This window comes from Bactrocera dorsalis, chromosome 3, assembly GCF_023373825.1.
Source record: "Bactrocera dorsalis isolate Fly_Bdor chromosome 3, ASM2337382v1, whole genome shotgun sequence".
NCBI lineage: Eukaryota > Metazoa > Arthropoda > Insecta > Diptera > Tephritidae > Bactrocera > Bactrocera dorsalis.
The window spans coordinates 68364455-68378970 of NC_064305.1; the positions used below are offsets into that span (position 1 = coordinate 68364455).

Sequence of the window (14516 nt, forward strand, 5' to 3'; positions counted from 1 at the left end):
CCAAATATCATTTAACTCGATGACAATGATCAAAGCGAGTAAAGCATTAATAGGGGGCAAGCCAAGGATTGCCAGGTGGTTGTACACCATGATCGTGAGACCGATAATCATAAATGATGCGGTGCCTGGGGCCTGAAAAGCTTCAAAGACTTTGGTAGGGCTCCAACTATCGAAGCTACAACGACTCGCATGAGAAGATCAAGGTTACCCTTAGCAGCAAGGCGGAATGACTCCACACTCGAGCTACTGCTTAGGGATATTGCAATCAAGTGGTACACTGATGGCTTGAAAGTATTGGAAAGCATTGAAGGGAATTGATGCAGGAGACGCAGGACACGTACCAAACTCTACATTCCTATGGGAAGTTTTCCGAGTATTTTTCAGGCAAAAGCTTTTGCCATAAATCAATGCATAGAGATAAACCTCCAACGCAACTATCGCAACGAACGTATTAGCATTCTGAGCGTTAATCAAGTGGCACTTAAAGCAATCTCTGCCTACTGATGTAGGAGTGTAGATAATGGCTGGATTGCCTAGCGGAACGTAATCAAGTGCATCTCATCTTGGTGCCCTGTCACAGAGGTATACCTGGGAATGAATTGGCTGATGAGTTCACCCGCTCCGCAGCATCCACTAACATTATAGGACCTGAACCCTTCATCGCGTTGGGTTCCCATACCATAAAGGAGCTGCTCCGAAAGGAAGAAGGAGTAGGCAGAGAGAGCTAATGGAGGGTTACAACTTCAGCTGGTTTAAATATGTAATCAACCATCCAAGGGATAAATTCCGGCTACTTATCGCCTTCTATACTGGAACTGCAAGCTGAAAAAGCTCTTATACAACATGAACCTAGCGTCCTGCGTAAATTGGGGGTTCTGAAACCAGAGCACCTGCTACATAACAATCTACATACGCAGCTTGAGGGCCCTTGGATCCATGTTTCCAAATACGGATCACGTCGTTTCGCTTGCACCGAGCAGTATCTTGGATTTTATCAATTTGCTGGAGCTAGGCGAGTCTTTGTGATTTAGGAGAAGGCACAATAGACCCAATATTTTTTTGTAAGAGTGGAGCTTAGATTATTACTTTCATGAACAAGGCCGTAATATGAACACTTGGAAAGCATCAAAATTTGATAAGACAGCTAGAGCAACAAAAAAATTGAGTTTTATAAAGCTGTGTTATTTTTCATATCTTTTTTTCCTTAATCAATGGGTTTCATTCAACTATGCTTTTTTGGTTTCAAAAATTCTCGTCGCTGCATTTTCCTTTATTTTAAAATATTTTGAAATATTTAATTATATTAAATTAATTGTGGAATAATACATTCCAATCTCATTGAAAGTATGAATCGAGTTATAAATGTTGGATGAGTGAAACACTGGCGTACTTTTTCAACAAATGATTTACAACATAAGCTAAAATCCTTAAAAATGTACGAGTTTTGCAGAAAAGTTTAGAACATTCTAAACGGGTTTTTATTTGGATCGGTTTTTTATCATATGATTACATGAGTATGCCATTTTTTCGATAATTTGTTGCCATTTTGAAGACATTTTTATGATGTTGCTCGCATAGCAACTCGACCCCAATGAGTTCTGTTAATATAATTTGGAGTAGGTTGAGGGTATGGCTAGAAATCGGACTATTCAGATTTTGTTTAAAAATAGGATTTTATATAAATTATCATAATTTAATTTAAAATATTGAATTTTTTCCTTGACTTCAACCTTTTTTATTAATTATTTACTTTCTTTAAAGATTACTGAATTTTCATTTCAAATTAAACACCGAATTTATATAATTTAAATATTAAACAAAAATTTCGAAAATTATTAAAAAATTAGAAATGTTGAAATTTCGAAAATAAATTAATTAATAATTCTAAAATGTCTATTAATAAAAAATAAATAAAGAAAATATAAACTTATAATTAATAAAAAAACTAAAACAAAAAATTTAAATAGTCGTTACACAGATATAGGCGAGGCAATAAATATTGGCTATCAATGCTAAAAACTCTCACAACAGTCGGGTATACGTATTCCTGACGAATCCAGATTTTTTCATCAAATGCGGTCAACACGGCATTTATTTGGGCATCATTTTTGCTGCTAAATAACAATATATTTTTTAAATATATAATTCATTGCTTTTATTCATCAATTATATGGTTGAAAGCTTTCCTCGACTATTTCTCAGAACTTGACTTGAATTAAGTTTTTTAGTTTTTTAGTATTTTAGATATTTACTGTTTTTGACCACTTATGTATATTTTTTATTTTTCTATAACTATTTTCTGATCCGTTTGTTTTATATATTTCTAAAAATCAAGTATATATTTTCAAAATCTGTTTCTGTTTTATATAAAAAAGTATATACTTATATGTATGTAACTGAAGTCCCTACATTTCTTTCTTCACAAATGACATCGACAAAATGATTAAAAAATTTTTGATTTTTATTTTAATTTCATCAAGTATTAATTTTTTATGTAAACTAATTCAACTACATTTTTTTATTTACAATATAATTTCGATTTGAAATAAAATGTACGGTAATTAATCGCCGCAAATAGTTCCGTTGCTTGGAAAAATATTTGAGTTCTTTAACAATGTATAATTGTCAATACTTATATCCTTTGCATGTTTATTGACAACACTTTGCTCTCGGGCAAAATAGTATTACTGCTTTAATTGCTCTCATTTTTATCCTTCCATTTTTCACCCAAGAAAATATTTGTATAAATCCACTCTTATATTTGTCCAAAATTTACACACTCAAATCAATAATTTCTAAAACTTTCCACTTGAGTATTTTCCTTATTTTTTGTTAACCACACGCGAAGAGGACACGACAGCAACTGAGGATGAACTTGTTGCGCTTTTCAATTTATACGCAAAGGATAATGCTGGTTGGAGCTACACACGCACCACTGACAATCAGCACGTGTGTGTTGGGTATAAATTACAACACTTGACACAAAGCGGACCACTTTTTTTATTAAACAAAATGTGTTATAATTTTAAGTATGTACATACATATATAGTAATGGTAATTTTTGTTTTTTGTATTTCGGAATTCGAAATCAAGAAAATTTGTGGATAATTTTTGGTTTATGTTTATTTTATGTTATAACCATAATATCTCCGAATTTCAATTATATGTCCCATACATTGACCGATATTTTCGTTTCAAAGTTAGCTTTAGATACTGGGGTCCACATATTAGGTACCTAGGAGCTTGAACAGTTTTGATTGGATTTTTAGTTAGAAGGAGGCATACTTTAAAGGAATTATAAGAATAAAAATTTTTCCCGTAATATTGATAACTTTTTGATTTGTGTACGTACTAAATTTAGTCGAAATTGGTCGGTCGGTCGGGTCCTGAGATGTGTGGTTTCTCTAAAAAGTAATGCCATGCCCATTGTCAAATTTTCACAACCGCTTTATGGGACCTCTCATGACATCTCGAAGTTTAAATTTTAAAGTCTCTGGAAAATTTGGTTATTGGTTTATTTGCGCCTTTAGTAGCTTTTGTAGTTATATTGGGGAGTGAGCAGGCTTATCTCCCGATTTCATCCATTTTCACACTGACGGTAGGAGTTCTTATGATTTATGCGCTAGACAAATTTGGTTGTAGTGGTTTTAGTGCCCCTTGTGCCAAATTAGAGTTTCATATCTTGGTTAAGTGCTTAGTTATGGCACTTTATAGGTTTTCGGTTAATGGCGGTTTGTGTGTTTACAAAAAATGACGATTTTACCGATTATTTTATATAATTGATCGTGTTAAATTTTTTTCTTGTATTTTTTCGGAAAGTTCATTCAAAAACAAAAATTAAAAAAAAGGTCCCCAAAAGTAAATTTCTACAAAAATTATGGCTATTTGAAAATAAAAAAAGCAATTTTTTTTTTTAAATTCATAACTTTTTTGAAGTTGGACAAGAAAATTTGAAAAAATTCTCAAAAATGTTTTTCAAAGGGTAAAAAAGGATGGATAAGTTTCAGCAAAATCTAAAGGGGTCGGGTTCAAAAGTGGTCGATATTATATGGAATACCCCATATATAACACTATTAGTTTTAGATGTCAAAAACAACTTGCAGGTGAATAAAACTATTATACTCAGTTACAAAATGTTGCAAGTATATAAGCATTTAAAGATCTGAACCTATAGATAGATATTTTTCGGAAAATGTATGACAACAGATTCTTTTCTTCTTCTTTATTGACGTAGACACCGCTTACGCGTTATAGCCGAATTTACAACAGTCCGCCAGTCGTTCTTCCCATTTGTTGTTTGGCGCCAAATGGAGGTTCCTCGTGTAGCATTTTCCACCTAATATTCCTAACGGAGTAGAGGTCTTCCTCTTCCTTTGCTATTCCGGCGGATACTGCGTCGAATACTTTCTGAGCTGGAGTGTTTTATTCTATTCAGACGACATGGAGCCATGTGTAGAAGTTCATGCAAGTGAGGAAAGCTCCCTGTGCTCCATTCACTTGGGAATGACCAGAAAATAATCTTTTACATAAGGTTAGCAGCTCACGACTGCCGTTCTTAGACCAAGTATCCTCCGGGTAGCGAAAAAACATCTGTTTGATGGCGAGCTAAAGTGAAAAGGTGAAACATCCACTCCCCAGAGTTGTGAACTGGGTTTGAGACCCTCTACGTCAAAAGCAATACCAATGAAAAGAAGAAATAACAACTAATTATTCTACAAAGATTAATTTTCACCACATATATTTGATATTTCTCAATTTTTCAGCTATATACATATATCATATTTTAAATTCTTATTAAAGTTAGTTTATGATATTAAAAAAATTAAACTTAAATTGGGCAGAAAGTAGTTTTATAATGAGGTGAGCGCACCATAAAAGTACGTATTAGTGTTTGTTCCAAATCTACGTACATACATATGTATGTATAACCAACAGTGATAACTTTCAGAAGAAGTGAAGCTGTTATCGAATCTTCTTTATCTATTTTAGTCTTACTTACTTAACAATTTAGTGCAATCAGGATGTGAATATTATTAGAGCTTCTGTAGCCAAAAATGTACATACATGTTTTTTGTTTTTTAATAAAATTAATAACGGATTTAAATTTGAACCAAATTTTCATGTCCAAGTGAAATTAAGTTTAGCGACATCTGTTGTGAGCAGTGAATAGCACTAAATAGCCAACAGTGCTGCCATTTTTTGTGAAATCGTTTCGTGAAATTTCGTAAAAGTTTTTAAAACAGGTTTTGTTGTTTATAACACATATTATATAAAATTGTATATGAGATACACTTTTATTGAAATAGTTTTCAGCCCGAAATAAAAACAATAAATTAAAAGATATGAGTACAATATATTTTTAATTATGTACGGCAACATTGTATAATCGATAAATGCTTTCCTCCGGTGTTCCATCTTTATTATAACACTTTGATAAAAAATAAACATTAATATTTTATCAGCGACAAAAAATGAAGAAAGTTTTGGTTACAGGTGGCACTGGCTTAGTGGGGAATGCCCTTAAAACAATTATTGACCAAAGTGCAAGTGGAGATGAATGGATATTTGTCGGATCGTCACAAGCCGATCTAACGTAAGTACATAGACATTTGACTCGCAATCTTATCACTTAAGCATACATACATGTCTTAACAATTCTAGTGACAACAATGCAACACGATCGCTGTTTGAGCGTGTGAAACCCACTCATGTCGTGCATTTGGCAGCGATGGTTGGTGGCCTCTTCCATAATATGAACAACAACTTGGACTTTCTGGTAATTACAACATATATGTATACTGCTTTAATGCACAATGTTTATTAATAGTTGGTAATACTAATTTAGCGTAGAAATCTGCAAATAAACGACAATGTGCTACAAAATGCTTATGAACATGGCTGTGTGAAAGTAATATCCTGCCTTTCCACATGCATTTTTCCTGATAAAACCAGTTATCCAATTGATGAGACAATGGTGCACAATGGCCCGCCGCATCCTTCCAATTATGGTTATTCCTATGCGAAAAGGCTCATCGATATACAAAATCATGCATATCACGATAAACACGGCTGCATGTTCACTTCAATTATTCCGTGCAATATCTTCGGTCCGCACGATAATTACAAACCTGAAGTGAGCCATGTTATACCGGGCATGATCAATCGCATGTATAGTTTGATACATGAAAATACGGACGTGCCCGAAAGTGAAAAAGTGTTTACTGTTTACGGAAGTGGTACACCATTGCGACAATTCATATACTCACTGGACTTGGCGAGACTAATAATTTGGGTTTTGGATAATTATGATAGTATAGAGCCACTGATTTTGAGTGTGGATGAAGAAAATGAAGTGACAATTTACGAAGCAGCAATGGCTGTGGCGAAGGCATTTGATTTTAAAGTAAGTCATTTTTTACCTCGAGTAATTAGTCATACAACTTATTTATATATTTTTTGTTTTCCATTTTTAGGGCAAACTTATTTGTGATACCAGCAAAGCTGATGGTCAACATAAAAAGACCGCTTCGAATCGGAAGTTGCGTAGTCTATTACCAGATTTCCAATTCACCGATTTTGAGAAAGGCGTTAAAGCCTCTGTTTATTGGTATATTGATAATATAGACAAAGTTAGGAAGTAATTACAATTTATTTGTTTATTTTTTTTCTTTTTAAAGCCTTTATTTTGTCTATGCACATTTTTACTTTTCTGAGAAATATTATACACAAAGAAACTTTTACCTAAATAAACAAGTTAATGCTTCCATAATTAATGCGTTCTTGATTCTATGACACATTGAACCACTGCCTATGTAGGCTTCACTTCGATATATTACGGGTCTTTGTACAATATTGAAAACCTATTTGCACGTAACGTTGCTGTTGTAGCGGCAGAAAAAATTCCTGAAAAACTATAATTTCGAAGAATGGTGCCGAGTTGAAAGTTCTTGGTCGGATAATAATCCGGGTCCATTCCGGTTACTTAGATCCGATTGTTGTGGGAACGTCTTTCTCTATGGTTCTTCTTCGTCAAAATCTTTAGCTTTCGGGTGTGATTATATTTCCTATATAAAGTAGGAATGACTCCTACAACTACAACAGAAATCGCATAATTTTGAGGACTGCTACGAAGTTGACAGTTCTTTGCCGCATAAAAATTTCAGTCATTCCGATGGGCGTAATAGGACCACGCTTACAAAACGCAATTTAACGAAAACCCATAAAATGTCTTAACTAAGCTCTAAATACTGAAGTGTAATTAAGTACATGGGATCGCAGTAGTGGTTATAAAAATGGTTATATGTACATTTCTTCCAAACGGATGAAGCTAACAAACGAATCTTGCTGAGAAGAGTTCTTTATAATACTTCTTCATATACTCTGAAAAAGGGTAAAATTATATAATAACCAAGCCCACTAACGGTTATGTTGAAAATTCGTAAAAGTGTGATAACTTACTGAATAAATGTGCAAAAGTATTAAATTTTATATTAACAATCCAGTAACAATAAATTCCAGCTGATTCTTTCACTTTACAGCATACTCAAATTGAAAGGTGAATTTTGTCCATTTCATCTCATTTCCTCATTTCCTCTTTCGCTGCAATACACTTATGACAACGAATTTTCCAGTCGTCATAGGGCCTATCAGATGTCATCTGCATAAAATGTATGGAAGAAGAGGTGGAAACAACTCAACACTTCCTTTTTGACTGCACCGCGTTCTGGAGGTCAAGATTTAAACACTTTGGAGGGCATACTTTCAGTCATCCCACCGAGCTGACAGGAACGGAAATTAAACTTCTGTGCAAATTTGTATTGGCTATTAAACATTTTGCTAAGTTATAGTTTGAACACAGGCGTTCTTCTTTTTATTGGCTATTAAACATTCTGCTAAGTTATAGTTTGAACACAGGCGTTCTTCTTTTTTATGGCGATCTTTGATCAGGCATCTAACCAAACCTAACCTAACCTTGCCTTCTTTAATTTCTAGCCCTCATCACTAGCATAAAACACTTTTCGTATATATTTTATTATTATATAACATGTTTTATTTAAATACATTTATCATATACATATTTTACATAAATTTTACATAATCTCATACAATACATACAATATTAGTTATAAATATTTTATTTATATAGGAGTCATTTTGTCATTTTGCTTTTTGTTTTTCGTGTTTTTTTTTTGTTTTTTGTTTTTGTTTTGCCTTTAGGGAAATCGTTAAAGGGCAAAACGTTGTTGAAACAAGATTATAAAAGAGCTTAATCATTGAATCAGGCACATAATAGTTATGTACATACTTACTAAATTATATTTTATTTAAACAAAAAAGCGAAAAAGTGTCCTGAACTCAATGCCTACACGGAAAACTCTAATAGGTATTCGTTTAATGTAAATTTTCCTATACACTTAAGTTCATTACACGATAGTGGCATATAACTAAGGTTACGATAGCATAATTATTTAATTTTGTTTTTGTTTTATATAATAATTAAAATAAAAGAAAATATCAATGAGAAGTTACGCGTGGAGAACGAAAATAAAATAAAATAAATTTTATACTTAAAACCTTAAAAGAGTCGCATTTGACACATTTCACCAATTTGAATTGAATATGACGGGTTAAAACTATTGAGATTTTCGTTTTTAATGCTTAAAGCAAGAGGTTAAATGCTGTAGGCGCACAAACACGCATATACATATGTGTGTATGTATGATTGGTGTTGTTGTTTTTGTTGTGGTGGTGGTGGTGTGAATGTGATACTCATGTTTAGATGTTGGGTGTATAATGTCGTTTGATATTTGCTAAACTAAGGTCACTCAATATTTCTTAAGTCTTTTCACCTAAAGCACTTTTTACACACGTCGCTTTTTGAGCAATTTGTCTTTGTTTTGTAGTGTAAAGAAACCGTTAACCCATTTGAGATCGGGTTTCGAGAAGCGTACAGTTTGACCATCTCCACAGGCATTTTCGGCGGCGTATATACCCTTGAGCATGACACTGGAACCGCTGCCGCAGGCCAAAGCGCTGCCGACATCAAATAGGCATGGATCGTGTACGACGGCACTGCAAACGCTGCTGTCGTCAGCACCGCAATCTGCGCGCGATTGTGCTATTGTGTCCGAGACGTGCATGACGGCGCCCTCCTCGTGAGCTGGAAGAAGATATTTTAATGTTAATGAGATGATTAAAGAGCTCGTTTGGATTTTTGTGCTTCCTATAGAATAGGAAGAATAAAAACGTATTAGTTTAAGGCAGTATTTTGTATCAAGTATTTGAGACATTCACTGATGATAATGAGGTCTTATTCTTCCGCAAAAACATAAGGTGGGGTGAGGTCTTATTCCTCAATCATATAGCTTATCCGCAAAAACATTAAAAATGCAAAGAGAAAAATTGAAGCGTTTACTTTCGAACGGTTATGGAGGCTACCAACTACTTGTATGGAATGACTCAAGGCATTATGCGTGAGGTCCTTATAATGAAGCACGACTGATAGTATGAAAACGTTTTATTATATGTTTTCAAAACGATCTCGATAAGGGGCCCAAACCAAAAACTTGCCTAAGAAGCTCAAATAAAAGTTATGGTTCAACTACTTTATACGGAACTTTTGATACATCAAACTGTTAACTACACCGAGGTCGGCACACGAGTTGACCGAAACCATAAAAAGAAATTCGTTGAAAAATAAAAATCTATTGAGAAAAGCGGTGGCTTCATACCAATACCAAGTTTGGCTGGTTATAGGTTGATATCAGACAAAGATTTTTAGCAACTTTCTCGAGATCTTTCTCTCGACAATCTCTATAAAATGGATGAGAATTAGTATATCATGATACCTGGTTGGTTACGAACTTTACTAAAATATTTATACTTGTATTTAGATGGGAGATATTCCCATTGATCAATGCAGGTTTTATTAAGTAAGTCAGATACACGAAAACCAGAAATGTCTCGGTAAAAGAGGTGATTTTTATATTTATCTGTATCTTATATTCACAAAAGTAATTATTTCAGTGAAATTTACATTAAATGGACGCTCTATTAAGCGATCATCGGCATGAACTGTGCACAATGATGAGTCTCTTCACATTTTTTGATGTTTATTAAAAATAATATATTAAGCGGACAACTTTATTAACCGAACATAAAGGCTCGCCCAGTTAGTGTACACTTATGGGAGATTTCAGGATTAGGTAATTAAGAGACAGCGGCTACGCTGGCTAAGTCATGTCGTTCGAATGGATGAAAACGCCAACGCTATGAAAGTATTCGACGTAGTACCCGCCGGCGGAAGCAGAGGAAGAGGAAGACCTCTACTCCGTTGGAAAGATCGGATGGAGAAAAACCTGACTTTGCTTAGAATCTCCAATTGGCGTCAAACAGCGAAGAGGAAGAACAATTGGCGTGTTGTTGTAAACTCGGCTATAACCGCGTAAGCGGTGTCTATGCCAATAAAGAAGAAAAGGAGGGTGATTACACCCTATTATTCAAATGTTCTTTCTGCTCCATTACTTTTTTCCATTTTCTATTCCTATCTACCCGTCTGTCATTTCCTTTGCATCAATAAAATACACAATAAAACCAAAAGTGATACTTACATTTAATCGCTTGTTTACCCCAGCCAGTGGTAATACACTTCTCATTCGGCTTGGGATCTTCATTAGTAACGCAAATGGGTTTCACGTGTTGAGCGTATTCAATTCTCTTATCCAAACGTAATACGGCCATGTCATTCGAACCGGTTGAGGGATTGTATTCAGGGTGTATATCAATGGACTTGACACCGACTATTTGGAAGGGCAATGGCTCGCTATCACGACCCAACTCCCATTCACCACCCTTAACTTTCACGTCATTTGGCGACACACTGCATGAAAGGCAAATTTATAAATTTCAAGTTCTCTTGCAAATATTTTAAACTCAAGTATTACCCTTTAACCACGGACGCTGCTGTCAAGACGATTTGGTCGCCAATAATTGCACCACCACCGAGTAGAGTCTTGGTTGATTCCTTGAGGATCATTGCTTGCCATGGAATTTCACCGAAGTTGGCATCAATATCTTGAATACCTTGCGGTTTGGTATTCTAAAATAAATAATAAATACATAAAATTAATTTTCTAAACTCAAAAATGATTCACGAGTGTGTTACTAACCCTATTTCTGGCGGCGCATACGCCGGCCAAATTGATAGGCCATGGATCAACGTAGTTGGCGTCACGACAGCATTTGCCTGGTGCGCCGTTTTCAAGCAGACAATCGGTGAGAGGAACGCGGAAAGCGGCTTCGGCAGGGCTAATGTCGACGGGCTGATCGGTTATCACGCCAATGCTGTTGCAGAAGTTTTCCGGTGTGCATTCCAAAGCCGAGGCACATTTTGACAAGTGTTGACGGTTGTCAAGTGGTAGCGAGAGAATGTCTTCACCGCGTTGTGGTGGCGTAGGCTGTGGTACTCTTGGTGGTGATGCGGTTACAGTTTGGGTGACAGTATTCGATGGTTGAGTGACATGATAGTCGCCCGGTAGGTTTTCAGAGCGTGGCGGTAAGTATTCATTTTGTGGTCTTGGAGCAGGTTGTGGTTGGGGACGTGGTTGTGGCTGTGGCTGAGGTTGAGGACGTGGTTGCAGAGGCTGCTGTGGTTGTGGACGAGGTTGCACAGGCTGCAGTGGCTGCGGCTGTGGACGTGGTTGTGGTTGAGGTTGTGGTTGTGGTGCTGGAGGCGCCCTACTTGGGATTGGAACTGGCTTGTAGGAAGATGGTGTGTATACTTGACGCGGGGGTGTAGTTGGTGTGGGTGGTAGATATTCATTGCGTGGAGTTTGTGGTTTTGGTGTGGTTGGATATGTGCTTGGTGGCAAATATTCACGTTGTGGTGTCGTTGCTGGTAAACGTGGCGAAGAGAACTGTTGTTGTGTAGATGGATATTGAGCGGGTCTACTTGTTGTGGGAATGTTGAATTTCACTGTTGGAGTTCGCAGTACATAACCATCATCGGTCAGTGTGGTGGAAGGTATGCGACAGCAAACATCAGGAGAATAACAGCGATCGCTCTGTAATAAAAGAAGGAAGACACGAATTTTAGAGGTTTTTACTATAACTTTACTTTCGTCGTTTTTTTTGTTTTCTTTTGTCATTGCACTTAAATGTGGTTGATATGGATTTATTGTACCATAGGTTCTCTGGTTCAAAAAATGAAAAGTAATAAAATCTGACGGAAGATTCAAAGTTTCTTGTTATGGACGTTTTTTGATTGAAATGGTTTGTATTGTTCATCCAAATATAGGTTTTTATTGGTTCGAAGAACCTAAGACATTCATAATTTTGAAGGTTCACTAGATTTCTAAGAGTATTTTTCTTTATCCCTTAAGAAGCATGCATATCTTCATGAATGGAGTAATTTCCTGCATGGCTATTCATAGAAGCTTATTAATTATAACAGCTTATTTATACTTTATTACCCGCTTGATCCAAATCCCGACCTCAAAAAAATAAATATACCAATCAAACGATCGGAGACGGCTTAAAATAAAAAGAACAACGTCAAGACTTCACCAAATAGCACCTCGCCAAATCACTTGCAACATCAAATTTAGGAAGGTAATTTAAATCTGAATGATAGGAAATATTAGCTTCTTTTAGAACAGGTACGCAGAGGCATGAGTAGTTGGAAAGCAATCTCGTTTTATTTGGTGAAAATAATCATGAAGACATGGCTCCGTGGAGATATCTTGTCGATTGGCCGAAATGCTAGCCATTCGAATCGTGATTTTTTTCCTTTTCTCAGCAAGAAGCAGCATATTTGTCGAACCACTATAGCATATAGCTGTTATACCAATTGATCGGTCTCAGTTCAGTCCTTGTATGGAAACCCTTTTTGTTTACTAAGGTATCGTCACGAAATGTGGCAGAGGTAATATAAATAGATGAGGATTGTACTGCGACCTTACGTCTATTGTGCCCTCTCTTAAGTCACAACGACCCACCTAGTCCCTGCATATTGACAAATTCCAATATACTGCTAGGTGCTAGTGAGGCGATGTGATCCCTATTTGGCGAGCACCTGACATGTAGATGCAATCAAGTCGTTGTAGCTTCTGTAGTTGGACCCCTACCGAAGTCTGCGGTGCTTTTGAGACCTTAGCCACTGCCTCATACGTGATTATCGGCCGCAGCCTGACAATACTTAGGTTGCAGTCGCAGGATTTACCAGCCAATCGATTACACCCCATTAGTTCTTTAGTAGCTTTGACCATGGTCAGGGTCAATATGCTACTTCTATCGCAAAGTGGAATCTAGCGTGAGACTAAGATATTTGACCACATTAGTCATATTGCTATAACATAAAGCTGCAATAGCAAAGAACCGAATAAAATCAAGACATACATAAATCTTTTTCTTCCCTTTTACTCGTATGCTGGTAGAAATACACCGATAAAGGATGTTATATCTTCAGTGCAATCGAAGTCAACGATTTTTTTGTTAATTGTTTGGTTTGAATTGCTTCAAAGATTTGTTGTTTCCACCCACTTGCATTACCAATGAGAGAATTAAGGATTGCATACTACGATTTCCATCAAGCTTTCTATATTTCCGACGAAAATTCGTTAAAAATGAAATGTTTAATCGAATAGCATTCAACTAATCAAAATGTTTGACTGATCATTATGGGCAAATATGCCACAAAGGGATTGATTATTACGAGTATTTCATAAATAATTTCTGTAAGCACCTGCGCCAGCTTCATAAGCATATTATCTTAATTGAATAAACTTTCAATGCAAATATGTTGCTGCTGTAAGCATTTCTGGACACCCGCTCGTATGTCAGGTATGTATGCACATGTAGGTGAGCACAATAAAAATTACCTCCTTGGCATTTGGCATAGAGCTTTTTTAATAAATGATCCATCATTTTGGGGACAGATAACAAATGCAGTAATGACTTTAAGAAAGGTTGTTAATTTTCTCACCGTTTTTTCGTTTTGTCATGTTCTGCGACTAGTTTTTTGTTTACAATAATTTACTTGCCAATTGTATGTATGTATGTGATAAGTAAGTGGCCATGTCAGCCACTGTGCGCTGTCTGTCGGTCTGTCTGTCCATATGTACGAATGACAAGATTGAAGTAGGCATTTTAAGGTAATTTGTTAATAGGGGTTATTTTTAATGGCATTGTTAAATGACATCCAGCTGCTTAATGAAGTTGTTCAGAAGGTGTACAATGGCATATTGGTTAGCTGTACACACATACGTACATACAACGGACATACAAATATGCATATGCACATATAATCGCATATTAAGTAATTTTATGCTTATCTGTCAGCTACTTCTGCATACATATTTACAAATTTACAATCTTACATACATACATACATTCATAAGTATATAAATACATAGGTGTGCACATAATTGTTGTGTATTTGCGAAAATATGATGTGAATTCCATTAAAGTGCGGTGTTTCGGTTGACCCGTGGCCGTGTATGGCTAAATTGGCCCAAGTA

General features: G+C 35.7%; 3 protein-coding genes across 4 annotated transcripts in view; 1 reads left to right on the plus strand and 2 right to left on the minus strand.

The window, feature by feature from the left end:
- Positions 1–3107, minus strand: part of LOC105228903 (zinc finger protein 608) — a 38707-nt gene extending 35600 nt beyond the window's left edge. The window contains exon 1 of the transcript XR_007422076.1: positions 2689–3107. The gene's annotated coding sequence lies outside the window, so the exon portion shown is untranslated. The remainder of the gene's footprint in view (positions 1–2688) is intronic.
- A 2290-nt stretch (positions 3108–5397) lies between these two features.
- Positions 5398–6769, plus strand: LOC105228902 (probable GDP-L-fucose synthase). The gene is made up of 4 exons (XM_011208907.4): positions 5398–5593; positions 5662–5776; positions 5846–6403; positions 6474–6769. Exons 1-4 carry the CDS (start codon positions 5472–5474, stop codon positions 6639–6641), a joined length of 963 nt encoding a protein of 320 aa, XP_011207209.2. The 5' UTR covers positions 5398–5471; the 3' UTR covers positions 6642–6769.
- Positions 6770–8023: 1254 nt separating this feature from the next.
- Positions 8024–14516, minus strand: part of LOC105228901 (inactive serine protease scarface) — a 68587-nt gene continuing 62094 nt past the window's right edge. For both annotated transcript variants that reach the window (XM_019991315.3, XM_011208906.4), the window contains exons 4-7: positions 11169–12062; positions 10944–11098; positions 10611–10879; positions 8024–9160 (exon numbers count right to left, since the gene is read on the minus strand). In XM_019991315.3, coding sequence (XP_019846874.2) covers positions 8862–9160; positions 10611–10879; positions 10944–11098; positions 11169–12062 — 1617 coding nt within the window. In that variant the 3' untranslated portion in view covers positions 8024–8861. The remainder of the gene's footprint in view (positions 9161–10610; positions 10880–10943; positions 11099–11168; positions 12063–14516) is intronic.